The sequence below is a fragment of the Trachypithecus francoisi genome, unplaced genomic scaffold (assembly GCF_009764315.1).
Source record: "Trachypithecus francoisi isolate TF-2019V2 unplaced genomic scaffold, Tfra_2.0 Lachesis_group20, whole genome shotgun sequence".
In the NCBI taxonomy this organism is placed as follows: domain Eukaryota; kingdom Metazoa; phylum Chordata; class Mammalia; order Primates; family Cercopithecidae; genus Trachypithecus; species Trachypithecus francoisi.
Genome location: NW_022681466.1, coordinates 47,248,481 through 47,267,413, shown reverse-complemented (window position 1 = coordinate 47,267,413; position 18,933 = coordinate 47,248,481). Strand labels below are relative to the sequence as shown.

The following is an 18,933-nucleotide window of genomic DNA, read 5'->3' as shown; positions in this document are numbered from 1 at the left end:
AAATATCTGAAACTTCAGAGAGCCTAAATTTTTCTTCCTTAACCATGTGACATTAGTGTGAGTGGAAACCAAGAGTATAAACCTAAGCCCTATGTACTAAATAAATAAGTTAACCTGTTACTGCCACATCACACATTCGGATTTAAATATGAGAAACACCACACAGAAAACAGAAACATTTTTTTAAAAAATTTAAGATCACAAATAGTTCATTGTTGTCACAACACATTTCAGAATCAAAAAGAAAAAAAAATCAAACATTTTGGCTTTCTAAGAAAAAGACTTAAAAAAAAAATCCACTCCCTCATCACTGAAAGGACTTGGACATTTTTAAACTTCCAGTCTCCTAAGGCACAGTATTTAATCGGGATGCCAATGTTACCACCCTGCTGTATAGGAATAAGAGGCAAGGTATTAGCACTAAGAAAAACAGCAAAATTTCTGGACAAAATCATCTGTCATTAAAAAAAAGGGGGGAGAAAAAGACAGACTAAGTGGTGAGCATTTTAGTTAAGAAGGCCCAGTGTTATGCAGTACTTTCTGTTTAAAAAAAAAAAAAAGAAAACGAAGTATTTTAACTCAAGTAGGTTTAATTCACTACAGAAGAGCTATGAGAAAAGAGATGGGGGTTGGTAAAATACAGTATACTTTCTTTAAAAAGGACTTGAGAGGAAAAATATCAACTTAGAAGATATATGAAAGGGCAAACATCACATGGAACCCAGTTAGTGTCCTATTTTATTACAAGTCTTCAGACAGATCCAGAAAATAGAGTAAGATACTAGGTAAACATAACACCTAGACACACCTGTAAGGCATTTGTTGTCTATCACATGGTCCATTCTAGCTTAACACCCACAACTGAGATGTAGTGAAATACTAAAATTGGATGCTCAGATTATATTTTTATACAATCCAAAAGTTCCTTAAATATAAAATTAAAAATTCCTCACTTAAATCACTGGTCATCAGAGAAATTTTTTTAAGTGAGGAATTTTTAATTTTATATTTAAGGAACTTTTGGATTGTATAAAAATATAATCTGAGCATCCAATTTTAGTATTTCACTACATCTCAGTTGGTGGGTGTTAAGCTAGAATGGGCCATGTGATAGACAACAAATGCCTTACAGGTGTGTCTAGGTGTTATGTTTATCTAGTATCTTACTCTATTTTCTGGATCTGTCTGAAGACTAGTAATAAACTAGGATGAGTTAATGGGTGCAGTAAACCAACATGGTACATGTATACATATGTAACAAACCTGCATGTTGTGCACATGTACCCTAGAACTTAAAGTATAAAAATAAATAAATAAAAATAAATTTCATTAAGCACAAGACTTCAGACACAAAAGAGTGCATGCCATATAATTCCATTTATGTGAATTTCAAGAACAATCAGTGATGACAGAAGTCAAAGTAGTGGTCACCTCTGGAAGGTGGAACATTGACTAATAAATATTTATTATGTGCCTCACAGCATCAAGCATCACTTATTATCCCAATAAAATAGACTAAATGCCAAATAGCACTGTATGGTCATAGATAAGTTCTAGTTCTCCCATTTAACAGAAGACTATTCAATCGTTAAGAAATTCAGTTACATAGATATGTAAAATGACTTTTGGTATGGCATTAACTAACAAATGGAGACCAACATTTATCCAGTAAAATTCCTAATATGCTCACATGGAAAGAAAAAAAGAACAACAGAAATTTTATGTGGTTCTGTGTCAATATTAACTGCACATGTTGTTTTATAATATTTTTATGATTTTTGAGATATACTTTTCAAGAGTTCTAAGTCATCATATATTATTTTTTAAAGCATAAATGTGTTTCTACCAAATGCTGCTCCAACAGAAAAGCTTCTGCTTCTTTGCTTATTCTTAGTACCAGCATGTGCTGAATACAGGGTTGTTCCTGTTGGCATTTTCCACTTGGTCATTGGAAGGCGCAGCTCCAGGCAACCCCCCTGGGAGTTCCCCAGAAGGAAAGGGCAGCAGAAGCTAGACATGTAAACAACTAAAATGGTGATGCAACAACTGGTAAGATGCCAAGTCCCCCCGGAGAGGAAGATGGTGCACCTCAATTTGTCTGGGACAACCCTGGTTTATTCCTGCCTGGTTTGCAAGATGAAGTATATAATAGTTCTCGTACAGAGGAGACCCCCTATGGCTTCTTAGACCCTCATATCATAAATAAGTATTCATTTTTGATGGTGTGCTTGTTCTGAGAATGCCCAGAAAGGGGACTGGATTTTCTAGAGTAGAAACAGTAAAGCTTGCCCTGGGAGGTGACCAACCATTTATTTCAGATTTGGTCCCCTTTGACATCTGTGTAGTTTGGGAAGTCTTCATAAATGAGACGTGATTTATACCAGGTCTCAAATGATTCCTGTTTGGGAAGGAATTACAGGTTGATGGAATATTGTAAGCAACGCATATAGTGATGGGATATTATAAGTGCAGGTGGTATGAAGGAAGAAGTAAGGAAATGGTCTTGTAATGTTTTCATGGTCAATGCATGGGCTTTTCTCTCCCGGCATCCCAGTGGAAGTCTCCTCTTCTGCAGGCTTGCCTTTCTGGAGAGACTCAGCTCTGGAGGCTGAACATATTGATTAGTGCTGGCTCCCTCCCCTTTTCAGTAGCCACTCCAGCGGTCAGACATGTTTCCTATAAAATGAAAAGTCTGCACCATTGTGGTGCTCCTCAGAACCTTAACAAGTGAGATGAGATGAAGAGGGAAAAATAAAGGCACAAGGTGCCCCAGCTCTGCTTCACTGAGCAGTTTTAGTTCTAATCTGTTACGTCATAACTTACCAATAAGTTACTCCTTGAGAATAGACTTTAAAAGGCAAACGAATCTCTGAAAACCACAACATTGCATACATTTGCCAACACTATTATGTTACTCTTTAAGATTGTGGGCACTAAGATTGCCCAGTAGTATCATGGGCAGAAGGCAGGATGCTCGGGTTCTAAGATTCTACAGCAACATAAAGATTCTAAAATAATAGGATTCTATAGATCTCGGAGACTTCTGTTATATAAAGATTATTGGATTGGGAAACAGCTGGCTGAACTTCTACTCTAGACATAACTGCATTACTAACATAGGACCTTCATAAGTTCTCACTGTGACTAGTGAACCAGGGTAGATTTTCAGGTCTTCATAGAATATCATCCATTCAGAGCCATCAGCAATAATCCCAGAAGGTCTCTATTTCTTTCCCCAGTATAGAGTCACCCTGATTTTTGGCAGCAGATTCTTCTGGAAAAGGCATGGAAGAAGATTTATAATATTAGATCTATGAATTGCCAGATTAAGCAAAAATATTGCAAGAGGCATATCTATGCTAAAAAAAAAAAAAAAAAAAAAGTCACTCCCTGTTTATTTGAAAGTTACATTTAACCAAGTGCCCTGTATTTCATCTGGCAATCTAGCATTGCAGGGCCCTTCCTCAAAAAGACCTGGCCTGCCCATCTGTCAAGAGACTTCAGGTCTATGAACTGGCTTAGATCTGATACCTGGGTAAGAGATATGAGCGTTTTCTACAGGGATTTATGCTAGCTTTCTGCCCACTAGAATTTTCTACCTAAAGTCAAGAAACACCTTAGTAAGCATCTCATCTATTTCATTTCTAGGGATTCCATAGTCATAGCCACAAATCCCTGCCAATCAAAGCACTCAGATTACAACTCCGCCCCTGTGGCTTCTTGGGGTAATTGTGCCCACTCTGTCTCTGCTGTTTAACAAGCATCATCACCTGGCTTTTGTTGCTCCTGGAACCCATTTCTCCCACTGAGATCAGCAACCCCAGTCTCATAGCAGCAGTAGTTCTCCAAGAGTGGTCTCCAGACAAGCATCATCAGAATCACCTGAGAACTTGTTAGAAATACACAATTTTGGCACTGTGCTAAGAACTCTCCATGCATTATCTTATTGACTCTCCCAACATCGCAATGAGATTGCGATTACCAAACAGTTTCCTCATGGAGGCTCAGAGAGGGAAGCAATTTGCTGTGAATCACATAACCAGTAAATGATGGATATAAAACTTGAACTCATGCCTAACTAACCTCAGATTCCAGGCTCCTAAACACATTCTCCTATGTCATATTAAGTCCTGAATCACAGGAAAGGACAAACAGGAGATTTTACAGCTGGGAAGATTTGAATGTCCCCTCACTCACCCAGTTTATAGGAAAGTTTGGGGCATACGTGTGTGAGTCAATTTTAAGAGTGTTAGACTGAGAAAAATAACATATAGGGCTCAATCGCCTAAATTCAGAATTTAATGTAACTGGCACAAGTACCTGGAAGGGATGTTAATGGTCAGCTAGACTGGCTAATTGAAGTCTAGACTTAAAAAGAAGTCTAAGAGAAGGAGGCAGAGCAAGATGGCTGAATAGAAGCCTCCATTGATCATCCTCCCTGCAGGAACACCAAATTGGACACCTATCTACACACAAAAAGCACCTTCATAAGAACCAAAATTAGTAAGTTATCACAGTACCTGGCTTTAACTTCATATCACTGAAAGAGGCACTGAAGAGAGTCGGAAAGACAATCTCAAATTGCCAATACCAACCCTCACCTATCTCTTGGCAGTGGCTGCATGGAATGGAAAGAAAATGTGTGTGTTTGGGGGACGGAAAGTGTAGTGATTGGGGGACTTGCACTGGAACTCAGTGCTGCCAACACCAGGTAGAACTCAGCCAGCACCCACAAAGGGAGCATTTGGACCTGCCCTGGCCAGAGAAGAATTATCTGTGCCAGTAGTTGGAACATTAATTCTGGCAAGCCTTGCCACCATGGGCTACATTGCTCTGGCTAAATTGTTCTAAATAAACTTGGAAGGCAGTCTAGGCCACAAGGACTGCACTTTCTAGGCAAATTCTAGTGCTGTGAACTGGTGGGCGGCATGCAACCTAGTGAGACACCAGCTGGGGCAGCCAAGGGAGTGCTTATGTTACCCCTCCCCAACCCTATGTGGCACAGCTTGCAGCTCTGAAAGAGACCCCTTCTTTTCACTTGTAAAGAGAGTGATTGAAAAAAAAAAGTTGTCTTACAAGTTGGATGCTAAACAGCTCAGCCACAGTAGGAAGCCACAGTAAGGCATCAGGAAGGGTTGTGAGGCGTCCATTCCAGGGCCTAGCTCCAGGATAGTTCCAGATATACCCTGGAGCAGAAGGGAATCCACTACCTCGAAGGGAAAGACCCAGTCCTGGCAGGATTCATCACCTATTGACTAAAAGCCCTGGGGCACTGAATAACCAGCAGCCATAATTAGGTAGTACATGCTATAGGCCTTGGGTGAGACTATGAGACATACTGGCTTCAGATGTGACCCAGCACATTCCCAGATATGACAGCTACAAGGAGAGGCCCCCTTGCTTGAGAAAAACAGAGAGAAGAGTAAAGAGGACTTTGTCTTGAGTTTAGCAGCTCAACTACAGTAGAGAAGAGCACCAAGTAGGTTTTGGAGTCCCCAGTTCCAGGCCTTGGCTCTTGTACAGTGTCTCTGGACCTACCTTGGGCCAGAGGGGAGCCCATTGCCCTAAAGAGTGAGTCCCAGGCCTGGCAGCATTCACCACAAGTTGACCAAAGAGCCCTTAGACCTCAAATGAACATTGGAGGTACCCTGGCATTACTGCTTATGGGCCTGTGGTGGTGGTGGTGAACATGAGGAGAGACTCCTCTACATGGGGAAAGGGAAGGAAAAGGTGGAAAGAACTTCATTTTGTGGCTTAGGTGCCAGCTCAGACACAGTGGAACAGAGCAACAGGTATATTTCTAAGGTTTCTGACTCCAGACCCTGGCTCCTGGACAGCATCTCTGGACCTGCCTAAGACCTGGAAGAATTTACTGCCCTTGAGGGAAGGACATAAACCTGGTTGGCTTCACCACATGCTAATTGTAGAGCCCTAGGGCCTTGAGTGAACATAGCTGGTAGTCAGCTAGTGGTTCCAGCTGGCCCTGGGAAAGACCAAGTACTATATGGGTTTTAGGTCCAATCCAGTTCAGTCCCAGCAGTGGTGGCCACGGGGGTAGTTGTGTAACCTCTCTTCCAGCTCCAGGCATCTCAGCACAGAGAGAGATACTCTGTTTGTTTGGGACAAAATAAGAAAAAAGAACAAGAATTTCTGCCTGGTAGTCCAGAGAAGTCTTCTGGATCTTACCCAAGACCACCAAAGTAGTACACAGAAAAACACAGAATAACATTGTAATTGGTGTGTAAACTATGCATAAGTTAAGTAGAAAGACAAAAAGATGAACTGATCCAAATATCTGCAACAACTTTTGAAGACACAGATAGTACAATAAAATATAAACAGAAACAACAGAAAGTTAAAAAGTGAGGAGATGAAGTTAAAATGTATAAGTTTTATCAGTTTTTTTCTTTGTTTATGTAATCAGCATTAAATTGTAATCAATTTTTTAAAAATGGGTTATAAGACATTATCTGCAACTCTCATGGTAACCTCAAATCTAAAAACACACACAACAGATATACAAAAAAATAAAAAGCAAGAAATTAAGTGATACCACTAGAGAAAATAATCTTCACCAAAAGGAAGATAGGAAGGAAAGAAAGAAGGAAGAGAAGACCAGAAAACAAATAACAAAATGGCAGGAGTAAGTCCTTACTTATTAATAATAACATTAAAGGTAAATAGACTAAACTCTCTAATCAAAAGACATAAAATGTGGCTGAAAGGATGAAAGAGCAAGACCTGATGATCTGTTGCCCACAAGAAACACATTTCACCTATAAAGGCATGCAAAGACTGAAAACAAAAGGGATGCAAAAAGATACTCCAAGCAAATGGAAACCAAAAAAGAGCAGGCGTGGCTATACTAATATCAGACAAAATAAATTTCAAGACAAAAACCATGAAAGAAGAGACAGAAGGAGTTATTATATAGTGATAAAGGGGTCAATTTAGCAAGAGGATATAACAATTACAAATATATAGGCACCCAACACTGGAGCACCCAGATATATAAAGCAAATATCTTTAGAGCTAAAGAGAGAGATAGACTCCAACAGAATAACAGCTGGATAATTTAACACCCCACTTTCAGACACTGAAACAGATCATCCAGACAGAAAATCAACAAAGAAACATCAGACTTAATCTGCACTATAGACCAAACGGATCTAATAGATATTTACAAAACATTTAATCCAACTGCTGCAAAATACACATTTTTCTCCTCAGCACATAGATCATTCTCAAGAATATGTCAGATGTTAAGCCACAAAACAAGTTTTAAAACATTCAAAAAATTGAAATAATATCAAGTATCTTCTCTGAACACAATGGAATAAAACTAGCAGTTAATAACAAGAGGCATTTTGGAAACTCTACAAACACATGGAATGTAAACAATATGCTCCTGAATGACTAGTTGGTCAATGAAGAGATTAAAAGGGAAACTGAAAAATTTCTTGAAACAAATGATGATGGAAACACAATATACCAAAACCTATGGGTTACAGCAAAAGCAGTGCTAAGAGATTAATTTGTAGCTCTAAGTGCCTACATCAAAAAGAAGCAAACCTTCAAATAAACAACCTGACAATAAATGCTTGAAGCAATGGATATCTCATTTACTCTGATGTAGTTATTAAACATTGCATGCCTGCATCAAAATATCTCATGTAACCCATAAAAATACACACCTACAATGTACTCACAAAAATTAAAAATTAAAAAATAAGAAGCCTGCAGTTAATGAAGTTGAAATGCCAGAAATTCTCTGGAATGCTAGGAAAGAATCCAGAGACTCAGGGAAGTGGATCTGTTGGAATGGATCTAGTCTATCTATGTGCAAGCTTCTGGGAGGTCCAGGGGGATATTCCCTTCAATCGAGGTATTAAGAAATGTTTCAATGTGGTTGTGGGAGGAGGGCAGGATGCTTAAGAGCTCTGTAAGGGCTATTCTTTATAAATCAGTGATGACAGTAGGGCGTGCTACAATCCCATAGTTCTCAAACTTTCGTGTATTTCAGGATCACCTGGGAGGCTTGTTAAAGTAGTCTGCCATGTTACTACTGGTGGTAATTAAAGTAATCATGATGTCAACAGATCCTATTCCTGTGCCCCTTTCCATGGTGCACCTAAAATATATGAGCAACCCAATCCCAGAATCCTATTTGGAAGTTCCATTTTATGGGGCCAATTCAATGTCAGTTAAGTGTCCCAGCAAGAAATAGGTAACACTTAAAATGGGAGACTTGGAGAAAGGTTTAGTAAAGAAGCTATTTACAAAGACATAAGTGAGTGAAGAGAGACCACAGGGGTGTTTAGTATCCTTAGGCTATTAAGAACATGGTTAGACTACAAAAATTTCTCCCTTTCTGTAGGATGTCTGTTCACTCTAATGATAGTTTCTTTTGCTGTGCAGAAGCTCTTTAGTTTAATTACATCCCATTTGTCAATTTTTGCTTTTGTTGCAATTGCTTTTGACATTTTCATCATGAAATCTTTTCCTGTGCCTATGTTTTGAATGGTACTGACTGGATTTTCTTCTAGGGTTTTTATAGTTTGGGGTTTTACATTTAAGTCTTCAATCCATCTTGATTTCATTTTTGTATGAAGTATAAGGAATGGGTCCAGTTTCAATGTTCTGCCTGTGGCTAGCTGGTTTTCCCAGCACCACTTATTAAATAGGGAATCCTTTCCCCATTGCTTATTTTTGTCAGATTTGTCAAAGATCAGATGGTTGTAGATGTGTGGTCTTATTTCTGAGATCTCTATTCTGTTCCATTGGTCTACGTGTCTGTTTTTGTACCAGTACCATGCTGTTTTGGTTACTATAGCCTTGTAGTATAGTTCAAAGCTGGGCAGCGTGATACCTCCAGCTGTGTTCTTTTTGTTTTAAGATTGTCTTGGCTATTCCACTGTGGCCTGTCAGGGGGTGAGAGGAGGGAGAGCATCAGGATAAATAGCTAATGTAGGTGGAGCTTATTACTTGGGTGATGGGTTGATAGGTGCAGCAAACCACCATGGCGCATGCTTACCTATGTAACAGACCTGTATGTCCTTCACATGTATCCAGGAACTTAAAATATTTTTAAAAAGAACATGATTATACTCCTACAACTAAAAAGAAAGAACAGGGGGTAGCTCAGCAAACCCAGATAGGAGACTCATAGAGAAACCACCTTGAAAGAAGTTAAAACCATTAGTTGAGGGATATATCCAGGTTGAGGAACACAGGGAGACAACATAGGAAGAAGAATCTCAACTTAACTCTTCTCCCTGCTCTAATGTCCTCAGAAGCTCCCTTGTGCCTAAACCCAGTCAAAAGCTAGAAGACCAGCGACCTCACTGATGTGACCCACCAAGACTGGTTTCCTAAGGCAGAGAATAGAATGGAAAAGAATGGAATGTGTGTCTGAAGGGACAAACTTATAATATCCTTTTCTCATGTGGGTCTTGACACATTTTTGTGTCAAAGTTAGGTAGGACTCAAAATGAACTGAGTGATGTACAATCTTCTGATATTCTCTAGAAGTGATTGCACAAGATTGAAATGATTGCTTCCTTCAATGCTTGGAGGAATTAGCTGTTTATGCCCTTTGAGCCCAGAGAATGTTTTGTGGGAAGACTTTCAATTCCTGATTCCTTTTCTTTAATAGCTTTAGAATGACTCTCTATTTTTTATTTGTTTGTGCACCTTGGTGAGTTAGATTTTTGAGAAATTCATCCATTTCCTCTAAATTAAATTCTGGGCATAAGGTTCTTGTTATTTTCTTTTTGGTGTCTGCAGGCTCTGCAACTGGTTATATGTACCTTTTCCTTTTTTCTTTTTCTTTTCTTTTCTTTTTTTTTTTTTTCTGGGACAGAGTCTCACTGTCACCCAGACTGGGTTGCAGTGGTACAATCTTGGCTCACTGCAACCTCTGCCTCCCAGGTTCAAGCAATTCTCTTGCCTCAGCCACCCAAGTAGCTGGGATTACAGGCACATGCCACCATGCCTGGGTCATTTTTCTATTTTTTTTTTTTTTTTTTTTTTTTTTTTAGTAGAGACAGGGTTTTACCATGTTGTCCAGGCTGCTTTAGAACTCTTGATCTAAAGAGATCCCCCTGGCCTTGGCCTCTTTTTTTCTTTTTTTTTCATGGTCAGTTCAGGAGAGTTTTAGCTTCATTGTAGGCTGTAGAACCAACTTTTGGCTTCATCTATCCTTTCTAATATTTACTGTTTCCTATTTCTCTAATCCTAGCTGTTTATTTCTTCCCTTTACTTTCCCTGGGCTTATTTTGCTAGAGTGGAATGCAGAGGGATGAGTATTCCAGGAAGGCACAAAAATTGTGCCAAGTCTTGGAGCTAGGGATGAGTGGGGAAGGGACATGTTCAACCATTCTAAGCCATTCCCTCCCCAACTCCCAGCTCCCAGGTATGTGCCCCTCGCAGGAAGAGCCCAGGAATGGGCCAAACACCTCACTTCTTTGCTCTGAGGGCCACCCCAATCCTCCCATCAACAGCTCCAGAAACCCAGTGGTCCTTCCTGGAAACAGGGGGCTTGCATCAGTCAGAGGTGTTTGAACCATGTCCCTCTGGGCCTGAGGGGCAGAAGGGGTCATATTGTGGAATTTAAGGAGCCCCTGTCATCAGAACCTGACTTAATCTGTTTCAGATACTAGACTTCCACATAAAAGTTGACTTGGAAAAAGACTTCTGCAGCTAAAAGAAAGTTTGAAACTACCTTAGTGGTAAAATATAAGCAGACTAGCTTTCTCTTCTAGCTTTCCTACTCATTTCCCAGAAGACTTTGGTCAAGTTATTTAATCTCTCTGCATCCATTTCCTCATCTATGAAATGGGCATGATCATAATGGTACATACCTCCTCAAACTAAATACATACCATGAACAGAGTCCTTAGCACAGCGCTCTTTTCTCTACAGGAGTTAATTTTCATTGTTTTTCTTTTTTCTGCTAGAGAAAGTAAGCAGAAAACAGCTCCTTGGATGGCTTCCCATGGTGAGTGGCTGGGGCACATCTGTGTCCCTTTTTCCTCTCTGGTTCCTTGAGGCCTGGACAGCCAGAAGGAAGCCATGCCATGCTGCTTCTGCCCTCAGCTTCCCTCTTGCATTTCCTAGAAAAGTCTTTGGTGCCCAGTTCCAGCTCAGCAGATTCAGGATCCCCCTTCATCATGACTTGGTCAACACCCTACTCAGGCCAAGGTCCTCTGAGGGCTCCAAGCCTCCCAACTCCCTATAAAAGGCAGGCAGAACAGCCAGAGGAGCAGAGAGGCAAAGAAACATTGTGAAATCTCCAACTTTTACCCTTTAACATGAAAGTCTCTGCAGCGCTTCTGTGCCTGCTGCTTGTAACAGCAGCTTTCAATCCCCAGGGACTTGCTCAGCCAGGTAAGTCACTGTCACCTCCCCACCTCCCCTCTCCCTCTCTTTCCCTCTGTTTCTCTCTTCAAGGAAGACCTAAGCCCAAGGGCTCCCACTTTTTTTTTTTTTTTTTTTAGATCGAGTCTCATTCTGTTGCCCAGGCTGGAGTGCAGGGTTGAGATCTTGGCTTACTGCAACCTTTGCTTCCCAGGTTCAGGCGATTCTCTTGCCTCAGCCTTCTGAGTAGCTGGGATTACAGGCACCCGCTACCACTTGCAGCTAATTTTTGTATTTTTAGTAGAGAAGGGGTTTCATTATGTGGGCCAGGCTGGTCTCAAACTCTTGACCTCAAGTGATCCTCCCGTCTCGGCCTCCCAAAGTGCTGGGATTACAGGCGTGAGCAGCCATGCCCAGCCAAGTGCCCCACTCTACGCCCACCAGAATAGTAAGGCTCCTCAGAGGTTCACTGTAACATCTAATTTTAAAGATAGAAAGCTGAAGCCCATGTTGGAGACAGAAGGGACCCTACCCACCCACCTCCAGGTTATCCCAGAACAAGAATGAAACCTAAGCTTCTGACTCCAAATTTAGGGCCTTTTCTTTGACCTCATCTGATCGTCCCCAACTCTGCACATCTGGGACCACACCTAGGACCTTTCCCACTGGCCTTGCCCGTGGCCTCCCCTAGATGGCAGTGACATGTCCCCACCATGCAGCTGAGCCTTTGAGATCCTGAGGCCCATGTCACAGGTCCCACCTCACCTCGGGGTCTAGGGCAGGAGCGCTGGGCTTGGAGGTAGGTAAGATCTACTTCTTCCTCTTTGCTTTGCATCCCATACAGATGCTCCCTGCTGTATTCAAGCTGAGAAAAGCCTAACATATTCTCAAAGGTTTTTTCTTTGTGACTATTTCTAGATGCACTCAACGTCCCATCCACTTGCTGCTTCACATTTAGCAGTAAGAAGATCTCCTTGCAGAGGCTGAAGAGCTATCGGATCACCACCAGCCGGTGTCCCCAGAAGGCTGTCATGTGTGTAGAAAAGTCCCTGCTCACCTGGCTCCTCCCCAACCCCACATTCCCCAGTCCAAAGTTCTGCCCCAGGAGACAGACATCAGACTGACCTGGGGTCTTACTCAGGATGAGATCTAACCAGACTATGTGATGCAAATCCTCTTATTTTGGCTGCACAACAGGCCCGAAGAGGGCCTATAATTTCCCATGCCCTGCTTGCTGGATGGGCACCAGCCCACACCCTTTAGCAGATGCCAGAATCAGTTTCCCAGGGGAAGCAAGAGTACTGGTTGCCTCCAGAGACCCCTTCTGTCCACACACCTCCTACTTCCTGTCCTGTAGGGGTGCCTCTTCACCTGTAGCAGTTGGGCCAGGCAGGTTCAGAGCCCAGTGTGTCATCTTCTAGGTAAACCCTCAAAGGGTTCCATCTAATTCCACCAGCTTTCCTTCCTCCACAGCTTCAGAACCAAACTGGGCAAGGAGATGTGTGCTGACCCAAAGGAGAAGTGGGTCCAGAATTGTATGAAACACCTGGGCCAGAAAGCTCACACGCTGAAGACTTGAACTCTGCTACCCCCACTGAAATCAAGCTGGAGTATGTGAAATGACTTTTCCATTCTCCTCCGGCCTCCTCTTCTATACTTTGGAATATTTCTACCACAATTTTCAAATCAGATGCATTCTGTTTTGTGATTCAAAATGTACGATGTGTTAAGTAATATTGGCTATTATATGACTTGTTGCTCGTTTGGAGTTTATTTGAGTATTGGTGATCTTTTTTAAAGCAAGGCGTTGAGCAAGTTGGCTGCTGTCTGTAAGCCCCCTTCTCTTCCACTGTGAGCTGCTGGCAGTGGGTTTCTCTTCGGCTCCCAGGGGTTGAGAGCGTGCCTGTGGGAGTCATGGACATGAAGGGATGCTGCAATGTAGGGAGGCGATGCATCCTCCCAATGTAGGGAGGTGAATGTGAGGCGTTGCTAAATATGTTATTGTGGAAAGATGAATGCAATGGTAGGACTGCTGACATTTTACAGAAAATACACTTTATTTAAAATCTCTTACACAGTGATGTTTTCTTCAGGAGTGACTTCCAACCAGTAGGAGCTCTAGGAGGTGTGGGTGGATGGCAGAGCATGCCAGTGGATGGTGGATGTACAGAGGCCCTGGCTGTGAGGCTAGCCTGGCTCATCTGAGTTTCAGGGAGGGCCTGCCTCACCAGCCCAGGCTGTTCTGGAACAATGGCTCCAGTCCTCAGCATGGGCGCTCCTGGCTCGCAACTCATCAGTTTCATATTCAGTTCATTTCCTTCTTTAAAATCATACTCCTGCCAAAAGTAAACCCCTCCCTCCCCCTCTAGTCTCCCACCCCAATCTATGCCTCCCCACGCAAAGCAGCAAGTGATTCAGACTTCATGTGCACCTGACACCCAGCGGGAAACCAGATGACCAAGTCCTAGTGAGCCTCAGCCTTGGTCGGGAAGAAGGAGGGCACTTGGGCCGAATAGACCTTAGAGGATGGGAAAGTGTGGTCATAGCAAAGATTCTTTTAGGGGAGGTCCAAGAGGGCAATGTGGGGAGAGGGCCTGGGAGGAATATCCCCAAACGGTCAGATTTGGGTTTCCGGAGTGTAAAAGTTGGAGACATGTAGAAAGGAAAGTTGAGGGCAGGTTCTAGAGGAATTAGAATATCAGGGTGGGGAATTTAGACTCAGTTCTGAAGGCAGGAGGAAGGTGTGAAGGTTTTTGAGTCATCCAGAGGGAAGAATGGATGCCAGGAAGAGTAGCTTTTGGCTGTGGATAAGATGGAGTTGAGAAGGGAGGGCTGAAAACAGCCTACTGCAATAGTCCAAGCAAGAGAAAATAGGGGCTGAAGGGCAGTCACGGGGGTGGAAGAGAGGAGGCAGATAAAGAAGACGGCCAGATGTGTGATGGGGGCATTCATAAGGGCTGAGGAAGGGCAGTCATGGGAGTGGAGGGGAGGAAACAGATTAAGAAGACTGGGCTAGATGTGTGACGTATTGAATGGGGAATGAGGGAAACATAGCATGAGACCTTTGTCTTCTAAAAGTGACCTTTAAAGGTAAAGATGTGCCAACCCCAAGACCTAGAAATACTTCCTTCCTTGGCTATTCTTCCTTGAATCACACGTTGTACAAATTGGAGCTTGTGAATGTCCCTTTTAAGGCATCGGGCCTCCTCTTCCTGTATGTCCACCAAGGGTTCTCCTGCTCTTCCCAAGACAGCTTCACTCCTCCAGATAAGCTGGGTGGGCATTTCAGTCAGACCCGGAACCCATCCATGCCTGGACACCCACCGAGATCTTCCTCAAGGAGAGATGGGCACTGCTGACAACAGCAGGGCCTGTCCCCCAGATCTGGTACCACGCTGCATCAGGCAGTACACTTGGCAATTTGGGACACCTGGAGGAGTTGTCCTGGGAGGCAACAGCCCTGGGCTCTAACACCAGATCTGCCCCTGAATTGCTGCATCTCTTTTTAGCCCTCAGTCACCTCATCTGTAAAATAGGTTTAGCAACATTTTACAGGCAGACAACCTCACATGATCCCTTCCAGCTAGGGCAGCTGTGATTTGGTGATAACATCACCCCCTGAGGCCGCTGGGCAGAGAAATGTTTCTGTCTATCTGGGACCTTACCTGTTGTGTTAGACTCGTGTGTTGGTGCATGTGTGTATGTGTGCACCTGTGTATGTGTGTGTGTGTGTGTGTGTGTGTATTTTTCTCTTCTTACGGAGAAGGGTCTTGCACCCAAATGTGGACCCAGCTGTGAACCCCAACTTTCTGTTCCACTGTACCCCTCTTGGCAGCCAAATCTAGAGGCAGAGAGTCTGCACCACCACCCCGAGTCAAAGCTTACCCCCAGGACAAAGGCAGTCACTGAGAGGTACTGAGTCACTTATTAGCTCAGTTCCCCTGGCACCAGATGCAACATGTCTCCCTCCTCCTGCCCCATCCTTCAGCCCCTGGCTTCCACCTCTCAATGCCAATCAAGTTTTCACTCTGAAATCCAAGAGACACAGAGGTCGGGGGGTTGATAATTCTGTAATTTAAATGTATCAAGTGCAACAACATAGCTTATCAAGACCAAGCAGATCCTCTGTGACCCAGCGAAAGCGGAGCACAAGGAATGGTATAGGACTGGGGGTTTCCGGGACAGGTGAAGCTACGTGGTTTCCAGAGCCCCGAATGGAAAGAAATCTGCTCATTTTCTTTTTGGCAGGCAGTGGCTCAGCTTTTTAATGTGATTCTGAACCCATCTAGCCTGGTTCAAGGCGCAGGCCTCATTGCCTCTCTTCAGCTTGAATCTGTGAACAGAGAATAAGAGAGAAGGCTGAACCACCCAAGCCACCACTGGGTGAGCACCACACAAGTCCTGCCCCCTCCGGCTGCCAGGTCCCCTAAGCTGCTCTTGCTGGGCCTTGGGCTCCCCTCTGTAAATGAAGTTGCTGTACAGGATGTGTGGTTTGCATGGTGGGGAACAGCCAAAGCACCAGGAGCTTATAAATTGAGCTTCCTGGACCCCTCTCCTGGTTTCAATTTGGTGTATCAGGGTGGGGCTGAAGAGCCTGAAAACATTATAACGATTAGGTGGGATGAGAAATTCCCATCCTAGAATAGCTGTCTGCTCCAACTTTAATGTTTCTGTGTCCATCTGGGGCCTTACTTGTTGCGTTGGACTCGTGTGTTGGTGCGTGTGTGTGTGTGTGTGCGCGCGCGCCTGTGTGTGTGTGTGTGTGTGTGTGTATTTTTCTCTTCTGATCTGTCTACTTCCTAAACTGGACTATTGTCCAATCTGTAGACCACCTCTGTCTCTTACTATCTGGTTGATCTTAGACAAATATCTCTACCTTCCTGAACCTCACTTTTCATGATAACAAAAATATGTACCCCAAGAGAATCGACAGAGAAAATATACACAAAAAAGCCTTAAAATACTGACTAGTACGTGAAAGCTACCCCAGTTAAGTTTGTAAAGACCCTGTGATGCAGCTATGTTTATGCCCCTTCACCGATAAGGAATACAGAAGGATACGCAGATAATTAGGTACAAAGGAGTTACCCGTCCACGGTCATCCAAGACTATGGGTTCCAAATCTAGAGGCAGGAACTAATCCTGGTTCCCTTGCTCTTTCCAGTGCACAATAACCCCTTGTGCTTTTGTTAAACAATTCCTTCCTCTTAGCTCATAATGCTGGGATGTAATACTTGGCACCTTGGAGTTTCAGGAAACACAAGTCACTGCAGGAGCACAGATGCGTCCTTCTTCACTCCTGCTGGGAAGCTCCGTGCTCCCTCTAGTGCCCAAGCGCGGTTTGCACCCAGATGCTGGCAACGCTGGGTTTAGAAACCTTATTCCGGTAAAATACTGTCATCTAGTGTCTACTCTTCTAATTCCAGGCTGGCGGGGTTCTGTTCTCTAGGGAGAGATTGAGCAGGTGATCACTTACATTAAGCCCTCGTTGGAGCAGCTGGAGCTGGTATTTCTGTAACACTGGATTGCCCTCAGGGAAATCTCTTTCTCCACAAATGAGAAGCAACATCTGGAGACAGGTACCTGCACTGGAAGAGGAACATAAACGATGGTTTGCATCCATTTCTCAAACTCTCACCTGTAGCACAATTTTTAAAAAACAAGCAAAAAAACACCTCCCAGAACAAGCACTGGTTTGGGGACCACATCCGGAGGGTGCCGGCATGGCTCTGTCTCATCAGCCACCTCGTTCTGGGGCTAGGTAAAGAGTCAGAAGATTGGGGTTCAGATCTGAGCTCCCCGTACCCCAGCTGAGTGGCCTTGAGGAAGATGTGCCTTCACCCTGGCCCTAGACTTCCCATCTGTAAAATAAGACTTTTTGGAGCCTGGTTTCTAAAGGCTCATCCAGTTTTCGTATTTCACCACATATGCATGGCTCTACCCCAATACTCATGTCCAAGGGCCCTGGGCCCCACACCCCGGGGACCTGGTCAGTCTGATGCAGGACACGGTGGTCCACAGGTCACAGACCTGATCTGGGGAAGATTAGGAATTGTTTGAGGACTCCAGGCTGATGAGATGACAAGGGAAGAGCTCCCAGGAACTAGCTAGCTGCCCTACTCAATCTCTTGAATCCCCTCCTGCCCTGGTCCTCGGCTCTTTCCCAGCCCCCAACTCCCACTCTGTTCATTTACGCATTCTCCTCCCACACCACACCCCGCAAGAGACCTGCATTCCAACTCCAGCTTCTTCCTCCTAGTTTTTCTGTTTGCAACCCCTTTCATGCCTCTGACTAGATTGGTACTCTCCAAACAGCCTTGGAGAGCAGACATAATCAACTCCATTTCACTGACAGAGAAAGCAGAGTTTGAGAGCTAAAGTGACTTGCCCAAGAGTAGCCAACTGTTAGAGCCCAGTCTTGCCTTCAGACTCTGCTTTGTGTCTCTCACGCTGTGGAAGCTACACCCAGGCCCTCCCCTGGACCTCGGGCCTCCCCACTTTACCCAAGTAACCTCACAGGTTCCCTTCCTTGGGTCTGGATGAAGCAGTGCCTCCTTGTACTGAAGCTGGCAGTTCAGTTCTCTGTGTTTGCCCCAACTCATGGTTCTCCTACTGGCCCTCACCCCCAGCCAGTCCAAGTTCACCATTCCTCCTCTTTAGATAGGAAGAGGGGAGACTGAGTTGGTGAGTTCAAGGAGGTCTGCTCCAACCCCAGAGTGGCTGACCATGTTTCTGCCCTCCCTAGAGAGACACAAAGTGATGCCTGCCACACTCACTGCTCTTGCTGTCCACGTCTTGTGGCCACATCCCAGCTAGCAGCAAGCACACCAGGGCCGTGGTGATGATCTGCATGTCTTCTGGTCTGGCTCTGGCCTTCCTGGAGCAGCTTTGATGAGCCTGGTGAAGCTAAGAGCTCACCACTGTGCCATCCTGAGATACCGAGGGCTTTTATTTGAAAAATCTCCACCCAAAACTCCAGGCCTTGGTGGGAGCCACAAGTGGGAAGCCATAGGGACAGGGAACAGTTGCTCACACCCAGTGACCATGTGGCAAACTCCTTTCCCCACCTCTCCTGGGTGTTATTTGTGGTGATGGATTGATAGGTTACATTGGGAACTTCCCCAAGTGTGGGAGCAGATAAGAATCTTGAAAAAGTACGTGGGAACTGTCCTGGTTGAGTGGGAGGCAAAGAAAAGTAAGTGAGAGGAAGTGGCCTGTGTGTGGCTTATCCAACCCTACGTCATTCCATCCAGGCATGTACTGCTGCTTCAGGGTAGAAGAGTCGGGACCTGAGCAGAGAGACACCTGCATTTGAATCCCAGTTCTGCAGAGGAGGGATTACATAAACTTACCCAAATGCATATTCACACAAAATGCAAATAGCAATGCATGTCTCAAGGATGTGCGATAAGAATTAAATAACATTCTCTATGTCAAGTGACTGGCCTAGATATTGGCCATTTCTATTTTTTTCTGTGTTTTTTTTTTTCAATCCTCAACACTTTTCAGCAGCTTATTCTGTTCTAAGTCCTTGGTTAGCCCCAGGGAAGGCAGTTATCAATGAGGAGCACTGCC

The 18,933-nt window shown here is 43.9% G+C and overlaps 2 protein-coding genes across 2 annotated transcripts; one reads left to right on the top strand and one right to left on the bottom strand.

Annotated features, from left to right (window-relative positions):
- The first annotated feature begins 11,040 nt into the window (after positions 1-11,040).
- CCL13 (C-C motif chemokine ligand 13) lies at positions 11,041-13,428 on the top strand. The gene is made up of 3 exons (XM_033181920.1): positions 11,041-11,388; positions 12,277-12,391; positions 12,832-13,428. The coding sequence occupies exons 1-3, from the start codon at positions 11,313-11,315 to the stop codon at positions 12,935-12,937; spliced, it is 297 nt and encodes a 98-aa protein (XP_033037811.1). The 5' UTR covers positions 11,041-11,312; the 3' UTR covers positions 12,938-13,428.
- A 1,984-nt stretch (positions 13,429-15,412) lies between these two features.
- CCL1 (C-C motif chemokine ligand 1) lies at positions 15,413-18,666 on the bottom strand. Its single transcript, XM_033181919.1, has 3 exons — positions 18,135-18,666; positions 16,835-16,946; positions 15,413-15,691 (listed from the first exon to the last, which is right to left on the bottom strand). Exons 1-3 carry the CDS (start codon positions 18,208-18,210, stop codon positions 15,589-15,591), a joined length of 291 nt encoding a protein of 96 aa, XP_033037810.1. The 5' UTR covers positions 18,211-18,666; the 3' UTR covers positions 15,413-15,588.
- Positions 18,667-18,933: the final 267 nt, after the last annotated feature.